General features: G+C 39.9%; 1 protein-coding gene across 4 annotated transcripts in view; it reads right to left on the bottom strand.

The window, feature by feature from the left end:
- WDR7 (WD repeat domain 7) overlaps window positions 1-19,241 on the bottom strand; it is a 339,096-nt gene that overhangs the window by 253,074 nt on the left and 66,781 nt on the right. For all 4 annotated transcript variants that reach the window (XM_019800741.2, XM_011226266.3, XM_034643188.1 and 1 more), the window contains one exon: window positions 15,344-15,558. In XM_019800741.2, the coding sequence (XP_019656300.1) occupies window positions 15,344-15,558 (215 nt within the window). The remainder of the gene's footprint in view (window positions 1-15,343; window positions 15,559-19,241) is intronic.

The following is a 19,241-nucleotide window of genomic DNA, read 5'->3' as shown; positions in this document are numbered from 1 at the left end:
AAGACAGACGGAGGAAGGCAGGGAAGGAGGGAAGGAAAGAAAAGAAAAGAAAGAAAAAAAAGAAACTGTTGAGAAAAAAAAAAAGTGCTCCTAGGCTAATGTATTCTCCTGGGTATTCCAAACCCTTAACACATTTGTGAATGAAAGGAAATGAGAGGTTATTCTGGGAAGTCAACTTGCTAAAAGAAAAGCTAAGACTAATAATGTCAAAATGAACCGGAGAAAAGAAAACAGCTTCAATCCACCCAGGGTCACAGTGGTGAGCAATCTCCAGTTTCAGAAATACACTCAAGATTCTAACCGTTTTTAACCCTCTTCTCTGAGGCCGCCAGCTGCAGGCCTGGGCACACAGCTCCCCATGCTCTCTGTGCCTGCTTGCTGTCCCCTCCCACAGCGGCACAGTGTTTTCTCTGCCTGGGATGCTCTTCCCCACATTGCCTTTTGATCAAGCCTCCACATGAATGACTCTTCAGAGAAGCCTCCCCAACACCTCATCATGTCAGTCATCTCCCGAGGGCTCTCTCCGACTTGGTTCATACCTTAGGCGATATAAAGCTCACGACAATGAACTGCTCGCTTCTCTCCCTCATGAGAGCAGGAACCCCGCGACACCAGGACCTGCTGGGTTTGGAAGTGATTCATGCACTCTCCAGCTGCTCTAGCTTGGGGTCCAGCTTACAGTACACACTCAAGGTGTGCTGCATAAATGAAATCAGTCTATCATTCAATCAAGGGTATTAAGCTCATGTGTGCTGAATACCTATTGTGATAAATACGTGAAAACATGTTGCCCATTTGACTTCATTTCAACGTTATTACCTCCACTTTAAAGTTAAAAACAAATGGAAGCCAAGAGGTAAGCTAGTCAGTCACATGGGTCACAGAGCTAGTAGATGGTTAGGATATAGGAAAAAGTCAGGGTCCTCTGGCATCTGCCAGACATTTACTTCTAGATATCACGAGCTTCTCAGCATTAGTTTTACAGAGATTCTAGAGATGGGGGGTGGGGGAGATGAATCCACTCCACATTAATCAACCCTCAAATTCTGGGTTATTCCCAGTGATTCAATGAACAGTTTGTGCCAGGCACTGGAAATATAAGGAGGAACATATCAAATAGTTCTCTGAGGAGCTCTTAGTCTGATACGGAGCCGCAGTCCTAGCCGGAGGTGACCTACTCCTCACCCTCAGGGGACATTTGGCACCGTCTGCAGACATCACTGTGAGTCACAACTGGAAGAGGGTGCTAATGGCATCTAGAGGACAGAGGCTGGGGATGCTGCTAAACATGTCACAGTGGACAAGACAGAGCACAGAACAAAGAACTACCCAGCCCCAAATGGCAACCGTGTCGAAGTGAAGAAACCCTGACACACAGAAACGGACATGTAAGCAAATACGTCTCCTTGCTTCCCCGTCTTGGTACCAAAGAATCAGTACCGGGATAGAAATGTAAAGCAAATGCCAGAGGGTCAGAGAAGATCCAAATGACTGCTAGACTTGGCGGCATCACCTGAAAACTTCAGGACCCTCTGTGGAGATGGTGGTCATGGAACTGAGCCTCGTGGGAGCACGGAGAGTCAGCCGGGGGGTGAGTGGGAGGTAGCCAGGGGAAGGCAGGTGGAGGGGGTGGACGAGGCACCGGTGTTCTGGGCCCAGCAACTAGCAAGTGCTACATTTATCGAAATACAGACTGGGGAACCAAGTTACAGTGCACTGAGGAAAACTACAATCCCAATTTATGTTGACAAATCCCCTCTTTTCTCGTCTACACACTCTTTCTTCACAGCCATCCAGTGCCCTGAGAAAATATCACTCTCACCAAGACTGACTACTGCCAGGTGTGAGTGTAATTACAAAAAATAAGCATCTTCATACAAACTAAGAGAAAGATGTGTGGAAGACTTAGGAAAGACCTCTGGAAACACACAGTATAGAATTCCAACCACAACCACTACAACCAATTATACTTCCTATCTTTGGACACTGCAATAAACTGCCTCCCTGAGATGACTGCCTGATTAATATACTTCCATCCAAGGTGAACTGTAGGGCCTGAAACACTACAACTTACAAATCATCTTATGAATGTCATATGGAGAAGTTTTTTTTTTTTGTCACTCTCTCAAAGCCCTGATTGCCAACCCTCATTCTGGAAGATCTCACCATCCAATACAGGTCAGTGATTTTCAACTTATGGTCGGCCCTGGGTGGGCGAGGGGCCTCCTAATGGATATAAAAGGATTCAAAGTCAGAGGGCAAATGACACAATGTTAAACATGGAGCCACTATAATAATAAAGTGAGTTACTACGGTTACGTGTGCTAATTATGCTACACGTGCTAGTTTTATATGTTACTATTTATAATTTGAAGTTTGTAGAGGACTACAGCTTTCTAGACTTTCAGTACTGAACTTAGATGTCACACAATCACAAAATGCAGAGTATTGGTACAAATATTCTACTGCATACGAACGTATGAATTGGCCATAAAAGAGATGTTTTGATATCAGCACATCATAAGTGCTGTTTTTCAACTGCTGTTATTCTTGCTTTTAAATAAGTTCCCATTAGTTTCGTTACCTTGTTTTGGGTTTTTTATTTGCATCAACAATGTTTTGTACTATTATTTTCCAAAAACAAGAATAAGACATGTTTGAGCCTTATTGTTAGGTTAGATACTCAATTCCTGTTCCCCAATCAGCCTGCCAGAAGGCACTGCCCTCTCTTCTCAGAGTTCACACTCAGTGGAAAGCAGGAAATACTGGGAAAGTGGGCTTCAGGGTCTTTCGTGCCAAAGATGGAGACCATACTTGCCCTCCCAACTCTGTGGCTGTCTTGACTCCAGCCTACTTCAGCTGAATGTGTCCTCGCCTCAGAAATCTTGAGCATTAGTGTATCTCCACAGTGACCACAATCTTCTCTAGTTCCAGACCTTCCACCGTACCTGCTCTTCAACCTTCCAGAGCAGCGGTTCGCACACTGCTGCACATTTCAGTCACCTGGGAACTTTAACATTCCCAGTGCACAGGTTGCATACACACCGATTCAACCACAAAGCCCGTGAGAAGGAGCCAGGCACCAGTGGTTTTTTTTTTTTTTAAAGATTTTATTTATTTATTCGACAGAGATAGACACAGCCAGTGAGAGAGGGAACACAAGCAGGGGGAGTGGGAGAGGAAGAATCAGGCTCCCAGCAGAGGAGCCTGATGCGGGGCTGGATCCCAGAACGCTGGGATCACGCCCTGAGCCGAAGGCAGAGGCTTAATGACTGCACCACCCAGGCGCCCCCGGGCACCAGTTTTTTAAAGATCCTCAGATGATTTCAATTTGCCACAGTTTGGGAACCATTATCAGAGAGGCATTCTGTCCCTGGATACAGTTTTGTCAAAAACTATCAGCCTCCCTCTGCCTTCAGCTCAGGTTATGGTCCCAGCGTTCTGGGATGGAGCCCCGCATCGGGCTCCCTGCTAGACAAGAAGCCTGCTTCTCTCTCTCTCCCACTCCGCCTGCTTGTGCTCCCTCTCTCACTGCCTCTCTGTCAAATAAATAAAATCTTTAAAAAAAAACCTATCAGCCTCATCCTCTTTTGCCCTCCTTCCCTAACAAGCCCAGAACCTCTGCTTAATCCTATCAATCTCTTAAAACTACATCCTCAATGTCCTTTAACCTCTGAATTACAGGACTGCAATTCAGGAGCAGTGATAAAATGTACCTTCTACTTTTTCCTAGATCTTTTACTACAGCTGATTACAGCCCATTACAACTACAAATTCACAGTCAATCCTCTTACTCATCCCTAGCTTCCCCTCTCTCTCTCCCCCATCTCTACCCCTCTCATCAAGTCCCTACCTAGGTTCTCACTCCCCACAGACAACCTTACCTATAAGCTCTTGGAAAAATGTGAAGGTTTTAGGAATATTCTCTCTTCAATTCCCACCCACTACACACAGAAATATATAGCCAACCAGACATCCAGTCTGCCCTCTCTGTCTTCAATTTCAGAAAATGAAGTCTTTCCTCCTCCAGGTCAAAGCCAATTGCCTTCCCTCCGCCTTTGCAATCCGCCACTCTCTCATTCCCTGGGAAGCTAGCTCCATCAATTACCTCCTCTCTATGCTAATCTAGAATGTTCCTCTCTCTACTGGCTCTTTAACCCTAATCCACAAACATTCTCACCCCTTGCAAACTGCATTTTTCTCCAGCTATTCTTTTACCCTCCCTTTTCAAACTTTTCGAAAGTACCCTACATTTGCTGTTTCTATCTCCACACTTCCCATTCACTCCTGAACCCATCACACTCAAGTTTCTGCCCCCAACATCCTGAGGAGCAGTTCTGGAAAAGGGTACTAATGACCTCATGAGCTCACTGACAAATAAATTTCAGCCCTTCCAATACTGAACATTTATGGCGTTTGATACAACTAATCACCCTCCACCCTTCTCGAAATTCTTGATCCCCTCAGTTTGCAAGTCAGCACATTCTCCTGGTTCTCAAACTCTTCACACTTCTCCAAATCGTTTCCACTTCCTCCCCTTAAGGTTAGTATCCCAAGAGTCTGTATCAGCCCATTTGCTACCTCTGAATAATCTCACGGCCTTCCATGGTTTTAAGTACCAGGTGTCCACTGGAGATTCCTCAATCCGTATATCCAACACCACACCCCTCCAACATATACAAAGCAACTCATCATCATCCCCCACAAAACCTGTTCCTACATTTGATATCACACTTGATAGAGCCAATTTCTATTCAATCACCCAATCAGAAAACCTGTGAGTCAACCTCACTCACCACCTGCACCTAATTAATCATTAGGTCCTGCCAAAAATCACTCACAAACAATTCTTGAATTTAAACTCTCCTCTACATTCCCTTCTATCTGTTGCACATACTTGCTCTCACACACAATTCTTTTTCAAGGAAGGATTCTAATGCAATTTTGTTTTTTTAAAGTGTGAAAGCCACAGAGGTAAAAGATAAAGTTTAAGCACATTCACATGGTAAGCATGGACCGGCCTCATTTCATACCACTTCCTGTCTCTCCTCTCTTCAATCCTCCAGCAATGCTGAACACACATCGTATTCCCCACTTCCCTCTTTGCATATGCCATCCCAGAACATACTGCAACCCACCTCCATCCATCACCTGACTACATTCTACTCATTCTTCAACGTCCCCTCCTCCAAGAAGCCAATCCTGATCACCTCACGCTAGTCCAGGTCTCCACAATGCTTTCAGCATTTCTCAGCCATCTCACTCCTCTGCACTGTATTTATCTGATTATATTTCCTGAGGGTAAATATCATGTCTTATTCATTTTGGCTCTCCGGGGCCAAACGCAGTACCTAGTAGTCAATAAATGTTTACTGAACTAGACTGATTCAATTATTTTCTAACAGAGGCTATAAAAATCAAGAAGTTTGAAAATCTTTTATATGGTCTAATAAAGAACAGATATTTCAAGCATATTTGAAGAAATTATTTCTTACCCAAGGTACTAACACATTAGTATGTAGCTACAAATCTTTACATTTCTATCAAATTACTTCAAAATACCTTCAAGTTCCCAAATAAGAGTTAAATATAAAGTATCACACACAAGGGCTAGAAAGATCTGGCTGTGGAGAAGGTCATAGGGTTAAATCTATCTACTGTTCCTATTCTCTCAGCAGTCTGCCATTTGATTTATTATGTGAGATGGTAAAAGGAATTTCTCCTTCATTGTATCTCACACCCTGCACAACAATCTGAATTTCTTCTCAGGTACACTGTGGTTTGTTAATGTACTTCCAAGGAGAAACAAAAGTGTTCTGAATATAAAACCATCATAGAATAAGACAGTGTTTTTCTTGGTTCAGAATAATATGAATTACATTTAATATGAGCTATGAATTCCATTCATAAATCCATTGAACACCTATTATGCGCAAGACAGAGGGCCAATAAGGCACCAGAGCCACGGGGCTTGTTAAGTTTCAAGAAGGGGAGCTCCCTCGTATATGTCATTATTTGATGGTATTATGCAATGATCACAGTAAATCCGGTTCTAATTTACAGATCCTTAAAAAATGGGATCCTTAAAAAATGGGAACAGAACTAAAAATCCTGTAATCATCAAAAAATGTAAGTTCAATTAAATATGTATTAGTTTTGAGAGTTTAGTTTTATTTCCTAATGGTATTCATAATAACTTAAAACTTGTTACCCTCAAACTGGAGAAAACGTTGGTGGAAAAATAACCTGAGCTGGAAATCTTCAAAGCATTCATTCCAAACTCTATCTCACTTACTGCTGATTCAAGTGCACATGGGCGCACACACAGAGGACAGCACACGCACTCACAATCTACATATAGTGGATTTTCTTATGTGTGTGAAAGTACCATGAATGTGAGGTAAATATGGAGAAAATAAGAGACAACAGAATTAGGACATAAATACGTGAAAGGAATGTGAACCACTTGTATGGAGATCAGGAGGAGGAATGGTTAATGTAATATGATGGATGGATGGGTTGTGGAAGGAGGATGGAGAAAGAGGAAAAGTGGGAAGGAGGAAGGAGACAGGGCAGCTGGACTTCTTTGACTTTCTTGTACTTTCTGGTGCTTGTGATAATAGCAACGTAATAATGTATGTTCAGAAATTGATCCCAATTACCTTACCTATATATCTGTGCCTAATCAATAACCTTAAATCTTTTAAGTTTATATTTATGGTTCCAAAAGAATTTTATTATTCCTTAGGGAATCTCTTTACCAAAAACCTCATATTAAATTCTGAATTTTCATTCTAGAAATGTTTAGATACCAACTGACAAACAATACAGAGGGAAGAAGTGGCAAAAAAAAAAAAGTCACTGATTGTTCACTGTAGCGTCTGAAGTCATTCTAACCACTACGTTGTAAGACTGTGGGTATGAGCAGTAGTGGGTCAATACGTGAGGAAAATTCCAGCCCAGGCTGAAGGACTCTGTCACTTGCCAGTAGGTTAAGGATGTTTTCAGATAAACGGTCCTTTAAATTTAAGCTCATAAATGATCCAGAATAGAGAAAACATATATTCACAGATGTGCCTCACCTAGTTCAATAATAAGTACACAATTAAGATTTTAAAATGAACATTTAGTATGGTATCTCCTTAACTAATTCATTACCAAATCTTAAAATTAACATCAAGAATACAGAAACTCAAAGGGATTCTGGAAGGATCATGGCACTGATGGCAGCATAGATATTGTATTTTTCCAAATCCTCGCACAGAACCAGAGCAATTAAGATAGAATAAACCAAATGTGTTGAGAACATTTCAACAAAACGAGGTGACAAAATACATCCAGAAATCCCAAAATTCAAGCAGATGGAAAAACCCACCAACAGCTACAAGATCTATCTGGTATCTGGCATCTCTGAAGGACGAAGGAAAGGGCAGTAGTGAGGTATGCGACAGATCCGATAGGAAAACCCCTAAACACTAACCAATATTTATCAGGAAAATATAGTTTGGGCCCATTTAAAAACAGCAGCTGACCGTGGCAGAGGTTTAGCCACCTTCACAGCAAGTGAACGCAACGGCCCTCAGTCACAAGGGCTGAGGGGCTGGCACATGGCGGTCCCCGTCCACGCACAGCACTGCTACGTCAGGGCTGCCTTCAGGAAAGGGCCCCCGATAATGAGAAACTGCTAAGAATGCCATCAAAACTAATAGGTAATTCCTCCCACCTGAAGAAAAGAAGTGAGGAATGGTGTTAGGAGATGCCAGAAAGCAAGCCGCCGTACTTTCGAACCACATGCAAAAATAAAAAAGAAGTTCTGTAGAGTAAGAAAAACTATCCGAACTAATCATTCGCAAAGTCCAGGAAAGATTATTTCACCAAAAAAAGTTCAGCAACAGAAAAGTTCAGCAGAAAAATTAATTATGGTAATTAAAAAGAAGAAGAACCAGAAAGAAAAAAACAGACATGATCATAAAGCAGATAAAATGAAAATGCTTATTTCAAAACAAGCTGAAAAACATTTTTATTTCTTTTTTTTTTTTTTTTTTTTTNAAACATTTTTAAAATGATACTCAACACGAAAGAACATAAATGAGCATTAGAAAAATCAGAAAGGAAATGACTGAACTCAAAAAGAATCAGAAATAAGACATCACATTAGCAATGAAGACTCAACTGAAAGAAACCCAAGAGTGAATACATACAAGCAATAATGCCTCAAGAGAAGCAGGAGGTGAAAAGGACAATGTTAAGGATAAAAAAGAAATGAATCTTCTTTCTCTCTGCGGAAAAGGTGCTGGCACACCTAAAGAGGCTTGGGCTGTGCAGGAAATTGTTTACATAAAGGGCGAACTGAAAAAATAAATACAGATGACCCCTGACTTACGATTCTTTGACTTTACAATGCAGCAAAAGCAATACACATTCGGTAGAAAATCTACTTGGCATTTTGGATGTGGATCTTGCCCTGGGCCAGTGACATGCGATGGGACCCTCTCCCATGACAGCAGGCAAGGGTGGGCCATCAACAGACAGACTGATGACCACCTGTGCCCACACAAACTCTGTTTTTCATTTTCAGTGCAGTATTCAATACATTACATGAGATACTTAACATCATTATAAATAAGCTTTGTATGAGAGGATTTTGCCCAAGAGAGGATTTTGCCCAACTGCAGGCTAATGTAAGTGTTTTGAGCACAGGTAAGGGTAGCTGAGCTAAGCTATGATGTTTGAGGGGTTAGGTGTATTAAACGTATTTTCAACTTCAGAGATATTCTATTTACAATGGCTTTATTGGGATATAACCCCATTGTGAGTTTCAGAAGACAGCGAATACACTGAAAATAGTGGGAATAAGGTTTCCAACAGCTGGAGAAGAGAGTTAGTGTATCAGGAGGAAAGGCTAGAACAAACACTGTGGTGTCTGTTCAGACGTGGAGGTAACAGGGTTAACTGATGGTATTTAGTGTATCTAGGAAAATAGAGGAACACAGATGTGTGTGTTTAAACAGACATATACAATATAGCTTTGTCTCCTGAGACGGCTTGGGTGCAATGATCCCAGAAGCAATGAGTGCATGCAGCATCCAGATTTGGTTTCTAATTATTATCCCCATTAAAGAGAGTCACCCATCACGTAGGCACTCAATGAAGTTTATTCCCCTCCTACAGTCAGACATTGACCCCTTTGTTTTCTTAAGACTAGACAACTCACTAAGGTTCCTTTATTTATTAAAGACTAGACAACAATTAGTGTAATGTAAGATTTTCGTTCTTATAACCATTTAAAACAACCAAAAATGAAATCTATGTATACTTATAAGTATATAGTAAATATACAATCAACATATTCTTACTTTCTATTAAAATATTCATTCCAGTTTTGGAGTAGAATGTTAAGCAAGTTTAATTGATTCTTCAAAGGTCAGACATAAGAATTTTTCTAAGGCCATAAACAGTTCACCAGACAAGGCCTGGTATCCTGTATATAACGTCATATGGCTCGTCCCTGTCTGTACCCTACAGTGCCCTTTTCACAATGAATCATAAAGTCAATTCAATCAGTATAAAATTTTTTAAGAGTGAATTTTGTAAGCAAAAAACACAGGGCATGTTCTCAGTAGGTTATATTTGACTTCTAAATTCCATTCTCTCACCTAGTTACACAGAATATGAAGCTACTGACCTTTACAAATATAACCCGTTCATTTTTTTTTTTTCAGGCTTTTGACTAATTAGACAACGGAGAGAGAAATGTAACATAAGAGATAAATCATCCTGGTCATTTTTCAATTTCTTCAACCTCGTGAATATAAATAGGGTGACTCTGATTGGTACACAATGCCTAAGATATAAAGGTGCCAAATAGAAAATTACACACACTAGGCTTAAGAAATGATTTTCACGACAGTAAAGGCTTTCTAGTTTCGCTAGTAAAATCCCACTGGCCCAAGGCATCCCCCAATATCTCCTCACCACCAGTGTCTGTGGCAAATGCTATATGAGAAAGTTCATCAAAAAGATCACCTGATGTGCTCAGACCATCTCCTTAACGTATTTCTTGACGCATTCATCAAATCTCACCACATGCCATCTATGATTTACTAGCTATTTTTAGTTTACAAATCTTCTAATTCCTGGTCCAGTACACAACTTATGCTCGCTGTTACATGGCATTAAAATAAAGGTGACTCTGCCTTGAAGGGATTAAAACCACTTCCTTCCTTTTAACAGATACTACAGACTACTTTGCTCCTCTTCCAAGGAATATTAACTTGGTTATATTCACCTCCCTCTCTTTCATCATTACCAATTAAAAGAAAACAACATCTAGTCACGGTGAATTCTCCAGTTAACTCTACTATCAACACCATGTCCTCTGACATGGCTCCACCAACTACCTCCTCCACTCGCAAAAAACGTTCAGTGAGCTCCTAACAAAGTAAAACTTGGCTCTTACCCCTGCAGCCACTGAAGCTACCACTCTTTTTTTTATCCTCCAAAAGCAAATGACTTCCACGCTTTCCACCTCTACTTTATCTCATCCTCATTCTTAGTTCATTGTACCATGATTTCTGACCTAACTCTACCAAATTGGCTCTCCTAATGATCACCAATGACTTCCCTGATTAGTAACTCCACTCTTTTTTATTCCCCAAGTCTTAATGTTATTTCACATCTCTGATCAACTGTTGACCTTTGCTTCCTTTACAAAAATTCACTTTTGGTTACATGTGTGACCTAGGCCATTGCAGTTTACTTGTCCAAGGTCACCCACAGGCAGCAAGTTACAGAAATGTAATTTAAACCCAGATATGCCTGTCACCAGAACCCAGGTTCTTCAACCACTCCTTTGAACTGCTTGAAGCAAGGCTGTTCCATGGAAGAGCTGTATCCAAAACCTTGTTATTAATAATGCCATTCTCCGATGCAGGGTGCAATAAGCTACGACCCAGAGGCCAATCCAGCCCATTGCCTATTCGTGTAAATAAAGTTTTACTGGAAATCAGTCATAGTCATTCATTTACCTATTGTCTGTGACTGCTTTCACACTATTATGGCAGAGTTGAATCACTGTGACAGAGACTGCATGGTTCACAAAGCCTAAAATTTTTATCATCTAGTGCTTTATAGAAAAAGTCTGCAATGCCTGTTCTACCCATCTGTTTTTTTAGGTTCATCATTGGCAAATCTGAGGATGATAATGACTAACTCACCTATTTGCAGTAAAAATTAAGGAAGACAGCATATCTGGAATACTCTAATGACAGCAGGCATCCCAAAATATGGACCAGAGTCTAATTCATGCTCTGTACTCCATCATTTATTTTTTTTGGGGGGGGAACCCACCCCTACTCTATCTCACTATCATGCCACTTCTTTTTTGGAGGATGTTTGCTCCCCTTGCACACACCTCATCTCCCAACACTACAAATAAGAGGCAGATGTTTCTTATTACAACCAATCTCAAAGCCCATTCCATGAGTTGTTTGTATCTGTTAACATCTCTGCCATTCTCCCTTCAACCAGGCTTGCATCTCTGTCTCAGCTCCTCTCTTGCTTATCATTCCCATTTAGTCAACCCACACAATAGCTTCCAAGCCATTCCCTCTTCAACATTTCCTCTACCTAATCCTATCCCAGTCCCCACTGCCTCTCACTGTATCAACCCAACAGCCTCACAGTTCATTTCCCATGGCAATATTTCTAAGAGTCTGGCATACAAATGTCAGATAGGGCAAAATATTTCTTAAACAAAGATCTCCTTTTAAGACAATTCAATATTGTATTGCTACCCACTGAGGCAAGTCCTCAGCTTTGCATTCAAATAGATTGTGCAATAGGATTCCAATCTACACCTCCAAACTAACTCCACACTATGTTTCCTGGGTATTTTCTATGCTCCACATACTACATAAAGCACCGAAAATAAAAATATGAGAAACTCGGCTCCTGTCCTCAAGAAGCTCAAAATCTAATAGGGAAGACAGATATAAAGAAAGAAAAAAAAATACAGAGTAAAGTGATTTAAGGGAAGGTCTGAACAGGAAGGCGTTGAACACAAAGAGAACACAGAACGAATTCTGCAACAAGGGCAGAGAGGATAAAGTTTGGGGATGGCTTCACTATCCTCAGAGGAGAGGGATCAACTAGAAGCAGGGGTGGGGACAAGAAAGGAAACATAGGATATAGAATATAGGATCTCTACCATTTCTCAACCTCTTTTCTCCAGAGCAGTGGTTTTAAACCAGAGGCAATTTTGCCCCACGTGGGGCATCTGGCTGTAACTGAAAACATTTTTGATGGTCACGCCTGGGCAAGACAGGGTGCTACTGAGATGTAGTGGGTAAAGGAAAAAATGATTCTCAAGATCCTACAATACGTAGGACAGCCCCTCATGACAAAGAATTATCCATCCCAAAATGTCTGTAGTGCTGAAGTTGAGCAACCCTACTCTAGAGCCATAAGAAAAAGAAGTAAAGGGGAGGGCCTCGCTGACAGAATTACAGGTTGTGTTGGACTGCTGACAATACAGAGATAGCAAAGAAGGAGAATGAGTTATGCCTGGACAACCTCGCTCACCAAAACCAAAGGGGAGAATGCAAAACTGAATGGAGGGCAAAGGTGATTAATAAATGTTCCACATCTAAGGCCTCGCCAACAGGAATAGATCTGATGGTGAAGCCAAGACAACCAACTGTGAGGGAAGGGAGAAGACCCAGGCAAAGAGGCTGAAGCAGAGGCCATCAGAGCTTTCTGTTACACATCATCCAATTCAATGCATGTTTATTGCACAGCTGCTACTAGATGTCATGAGGGCAACAGTAATAAATAAGTCACAATCCCTGCCTGCAAGAAGGCTGAATTTCAGCGGGGAGAATCGAAGAAGCTTGTAAGTTATTACAACACAAAGGAAATTAAGATACATGTCATAAGAGAAACACACAGGGGCTCAAATACACACATCTTGCAAAGATTCAATGCAGTTATAAGAAATGACTCCACTTAACATCCTCCTTATCTTCTAGTGAAAGAAAAGAATCAGAGAGTAAATTCCCTATCTTTGGGGCGCCTGGGTGGCTCAGTAGGTTAAGCATCTGCCTTCAGCTCAAGTAGTAATCCCAGGGTCCTGGGATGGAGCCTGGCATCCAGCTCCCTGCTAAGAGGGAGCCTGCGTCTCCTTCTGCCCCTCCCCCTGCTTGTGCTTTCTCTCTATCAAATAAATAAATAAAATCTTCAAAAAAAAATTCCCCATCTTTGTTTGCAAAGCTCTACATGTCTGCCATAATTAACAAAATTAGCAATATACAGTATGTGTTTTTTCCAAATATCCCAACTGCTAACTCTAGTCTAACAATGAAAAGGTGGGATTCTTTCTATACAGCATTCTTGTAAAGGTTTTACTTTCCACTGAGAGACTCATGAAAAAACTTAGTTCCCATATATCCTAGAGTCAGTCCTACACCACTGAGAGGCTCTTAGTTATGTTTTGTTCTTTTAAAACTTTGGGTGGGTTTTATTTCTCCTGAGGTTAAAAAGCTATCCAGAGGACGGCTCTTTAAATATTCCCCTCAGAAGGAGCCTCAAATTCAACATGAGAAAATAGTTAGAGAAATCCCTAATGGTCCAGCCAACATACATTTTTCATAAAGTGATTACCCTCCTGCAGCCTCAGCTTCCTAAGCCTTCCCCCCTTCTATAATTGTTTTCCTTGTAGGCCAGGCAACAATTACCACTGCTACAAGACTGAGGAGGTTCACAAGCAATATATTTTACAATACATAAGTGTAGTGTCTCTGATATCTGGTGCTTTTATCACTAATTGCACTATAAAATGCACTATTAAAACAGGGACAAACAAGATTGTAAAAATCACATAATGGACCATGACCACTTAAAAAAGCCATTCATAAATGTTACTGTACCACTTATTTTTCTTTAATTTTCCAATTGTATAATTAATTTTCCAAATTTTTATTTCTAGGGGATACCAACAAGAAAAAAATATATTTGAAAATTATATAACATACATACTTGCCCTTACATATACTATTTTATAAACTGGCACAGAATTAAAATTATATAGAATATCAGACAATGTGCTATGAACACTGAATTGCTAGGAACATCTATGTGATCTCTTGAAAGAAATCATAAGCACAGCAAATGCATTTAAGCTGTGATTTCTATTCAAACTTCAGAGCACAGGACAGAAAGCATGAAAGAAAATGAAGAAGGATTTCATAATTCTGATCTATGAAACATACAACAAAGCCAATAAAGCATTTAATATCTTGGGGAAAGACAGAATGATCAAATATTACTGCCAATTACTAGAGGACATGGGTCACTGGAACCCCCTACAGCATTTTATGTCTCCAGCACTCAGCACTCACTCATGGGCAAATTTTCAAGTTTGTAGATGAGCCTTTCAATCTGTTTGTTATTTAGCCACATGTCTAACTATTAAAAAACAAAAAAAGGAACCCAAAATAAGAAAATGAAAATAACAGCATTTGTGTTACCCACTAATAATTCTAATGAACACTTGGATGCAACCGGGAATTTTAAGGTGTGACTCAGATGAAATGCTGGGACAGTCTGTAAGTTTCACTTAGCCATTACCAGGGACAAGCAACTGCTAACAATACCACAGAATATAAATACCACAAACCAAATAGTGGCTAGCCTTTATAAAACTAAAGACAAGTAACCCATTAATGAATTGGGATTATTTGTTCTTCTTTTTGTAGGGTAATCTCCTGTTAACTGAAGAAGTAACTGAGGTCGTAGTGTGAATATCAGTGGGGAAAGTGTGATTGAGCTTAGGTCTCACAGCACTTGTGCAATTCTGCTATACCTGTTCTCAAATACCCTCCTATGTCCTTGGAATGGCCTAACCTTACTAAAATCAGAATCTTTGACTTTCAAAACAAATGAGCAGCCACAATTAGAAACATCTTAATTGTACCTAAATTATTATTTTTTCTTCATAAAGATATTAGCTAGTGCTCAATCTTTCAAAAGGAAGACTGTAAGAAAACCAAAAAGACAGATTATATGAAACATGTTTGCTCTAATTTCAGAAATTCAAGTCACTTTACTCCATAGGAACCATTTTAAAATATTTTAAGTGGTAAGAATAACTTACTTTTTCAAAAAAAAAAAAAAAGCCAAATACTTGAAATATGCAAAAACAATGTTGGATATACCTACACAAAATCAGCAGCTTCTTTCTCATCAGTGTCATCTCCCAAAAGCTCTTCCTTAAGACAGGCCAAAACTGTGTTACAAAATGGAGTGGAATGGGGACCACATACCTGAACCCACATACAAAACTTACTTTGTCAGAGGCCTCAGAAGCCAGGAGGTTAGTTGCAAGAGTCTGTAGCTTATGATGGGCCATGTTTTTAAGCGCGGCCAGACTACGCCGGGTCATGGCCTGTTTTAGGTTGACTGCCGGATGACTGAGAGAGTCAACTGCAGCGGGAACCGCTTCATCGCAGGCATTCAGTATCTCCACTGCTGTGATCCCCATCACGCAGCGATCCAACGCGCCTGGAAGACATATACACTCACAATTAGTACGCACAACACTATCACCACTCCGAGCCGTTTTTTAAGGAAAGAAAATGCACAGACATTTCTTATGTGGGAGTGTCTTTCTCTCTGCCTCCCAGAGACATTTCCTTGTGCTTCCCCCCTCTGATGATCTTCCACGCAGCATTACCTTAACTGTTTCTTCTCCTGTAATGCCCCGACCACAACTTCCCAAGAAAGCCAAGTTCAGAACTTAGACCTTAACAACTTCCCCTAGGCTTTTCCATTGTCTACTTCCAAGATGGTCTTCTTGATACCCTACACCATTACTCTACTACAAATATCAGTTTCTATGACTTTACCTTCCTCTATGTTGTCTATTAATCACAAACAAAAGAGCTAAATTCTGCTCTTCTTCTCATTTTTTCTACTTAAATAATTCCTGGAGCTTCTCTTTCTCTAGGAAATCTCCACAAAGCAGGGAAAAAATTATAACTTCTCATTCTGTCTGCAAATGGCGTGACTTTTGCTGCTTATACCCAATCAAATGTTTCCCTGGATGTTTGTGAAAATAACTGCCACTTCAACTTATGACCACTTCAAAGCTTCTTCATTTGGCCATTCTTTCCATTCAACCCCGTCTATGCATTTCATGTCTAAGTTAAGGCACAACTCCTTCCTATAACGCAGACAGCTTTTCTATACACTTTGTTTTGTACAGTACACAGCATCACACTAGGCAGAGAAGGATCTCATTCTATGGATTTGTACGTAATCTTCTGAAGATTATAATGGGAGTGAAATGATGCTGAAGTTTATTTTGATTCACTGGGCATTCCTCCAGAGTCATTCTAAAAGAGGACAAATCAATTTTGAAAAATAATCATACAGAACACCAGAAACTTAAATGTCAACAAAATACAAGATTTCTATTGTGTCTTTGAGCTAGTACCCAATACCCAAACATACTTTATTCCCAATGTTGAGTATTTATATACATGCCATTCAAGTTCCCCCCCCCTTCCTTAAAAGGCTTAACTTCTGATGTGCTGTCCCCTTTCTAATAGTAGTCCTGGAATTAATTCTTGGTGATTTTAGAATTAACACAAATCAGTTTTACTAACCAATTCACTGAGTCTTGACCAATGTATTTTGGAAGGCAAAGCATAAGAAGGAGCTGTTGCCTGAAACTTTATATGTACGTATGAAAAGGAGTGTGTATACTCTAAAAGGATTTAATAGTTCAAAAATGTTCGAAAATCACCAGCACATATGGTTCTTCCACACATCCTGATCTCCTGGCTCTTTGAGTTCCTCTACTCCAATAAATTTTGTCTTACACTTGACTTCAGCCAATGGTCACACTATAATCTTCTCATTACCAAGAACTAAATCCTAACATTACCCCAATTTCAAAAATTCCACTCTCCAATAGCAGCTCCCATTCTTTACTTCAATACTCTGACCCAATAATTCCTTGTTCAGCACTGACTCCAACAATTCATTCATCTATCACACTTGCCCTCTGTCACTTCCCTATATCCCATAAACTACAATTCCATCATCCATCCTCATAACCACAGCCCTGCCCTCATCTCACTTTCTTGTACCAGCCGAGCAAACTCCAACCTTGGTTGAATCCAACTCTCCAGCTACTCCATATCTGTACAATGAAGATGGATATGAATGAAAAACATGCTGAAAGATCCACTTGAAATTCATGACCACTGATCCCAAGAGGTCCTAAGTGACCACATTTCCACGGATCTTTCATTTTCCTACTCTCCTAGTTAGTTAGTTGATACCTTTTTTCTCCTCCAATCTCTAACACTCCATTTCCTGCCCTCACCTGGGTGAAAAGTTTTGTTTCCTATTTCATTTAGAAAGAAGCAATTAGAAAAGAAGTTCTACCAGCTCCTACCACCGTATCTCCACTCACATTACTCTATAATTACACATGAACCATCCAGATGCCTACCTAACACACTTGTAGCTTAAACCCCAACCCTCTCTTATCTGCCCATGGACATCATTTCAGCAACTCTCCCCTTTCTCTTCATCTATTTTCCCTACCTACTAGATCATTCCCACCAGCGTATGATCATTCCCATCAGCATATAAACATGCAATTATTTCACCTGTTTAAAAAAAACCAACTAACACAGACTAATAAAAGCAACAACACACTTGACCCAATATCTCTCTCTAGCCAGTCTCCCATTTTTTATATCATCCTCTATATAGCTATCTATATTTGCTACCTACAAATTTTTCTCCTCCCATTTTCCTTTCAACTTACTCAAATCAGATTTCACCCCAAACATGCACAGAACCTACTCTCCATGTTGCTAAATCCAATATTCAGTTCTCAGTCCTCATTTTACTATGATTTACTATCAGCTGCACTTGTTCCTCCTCTCTACTCCTTGAAACACATTTTTGGCTCCTAGGCAACCACACTCTTCATTTTCTTCTTCCCGGCAACTCCATTTTAGTCTCCTTTGCTGGTTTCTTCCACATTATAGAAATATACCTAAATTGTGGAGTGCCCCAATCATTATCTACCTGTGTCCTCTTGGTGATACATCCAGTGTCATGACTTTGAGTATCTTCTACTCAAGAATTCCCAAATTTACATCACCCACTCTGATATCCCCAACTTGAACTCCTGACCCACATATACAATTTACTAATCAATATCTCTACTTGAATGTCTAATAGTCAACTCAATATTTTTAAAAATTTAATTCTTGGTCTTTCCAAAATCTGCTTTTCCCATTGTTTTCTCAATGTCCAGAAATGAATTCCATCCTCTGAGTTGCTCATGATGAAAATCTTGGAGTCATCTTTAGCCCATCTCATTCTTTTATGCTCCTTATCCAACTATCAGCAAATCCTGTTCACTCTCCCTTAAAAATCTACCCAGAAGTCAACCACTCCTCACCAGCTCCACAGCTACCACTCTGGTTTAACAATCTATCATCTTTTATTGCCTAGAGGCGATACCATAAAAGCTAACCTCCCTGCTCCTATCCTTTAACCACCTTCAGGCTATTCTGGAAAAGAGCAGGAAAATATGATAGTGAGGACAAAATTCAAATGAATAAAAAGCCAACCCAGAACTAACACAGTTTTTTTTTTTTTTAGATTTTTTTTTTTTTTTTTTTTTTTTNGGACACAGTTTTTTAAATAGCAAACAAGGACATTGAAAGTTATTATAATTATATTCCAGATGTTCAAAAAGTTTGAATAGGGAGACACGGAAGATACCAAATGACCAAAATCACACTTACAGAGATTAAAACTACAATGTCTGAGATGAAAAATACATTAGATGGGAATAATGACAGATTAGATACTGTAGAAAAGAGATTAATAAACTTGAAGACCTAGAATAAAACCATATAAAATAAAACACAGAAAAAAATAATTTTAAAAATGAAAAGACAATTTGTGATCTGTGGGCAATTTCATATAGCTGAGTAAACACATAACTAGAGTCTCTAAAGAGAGGAAAGACAGGGAAGGATCAAAAACATACTTGAATAAAAAATGGTCAAAAAGTTTCCAAATTGGTCAAAAATCACCCACCAACATATCCAAGTACTACAACAAGCTGTTGGCACAAATATGAAGAAAACTACAACCCAACTTTTCAAAATCAATAATAAAAAGAAAAAGAAAAATTTAAAAGCCGTTGG

This window comes from Ailuropoda melanoleuca, chromosome 14 (genome assembly GCF_002007445.2).
Source record: "Ailuropoda melanoleuca isolate Jingjing chromosome 14, ASM200744v2, whole genome shotgun sequence".
NCBI classification, from domain to species: Eukaryota; Metazoa; Chordata; class Mammalia; order Carnivora; family Ursidae; genus Ailuropoda; species Ailuropoda melanoleuca.
This window is presented reverse-complemented; position numbering and strand designations above follow the sequence as displayed.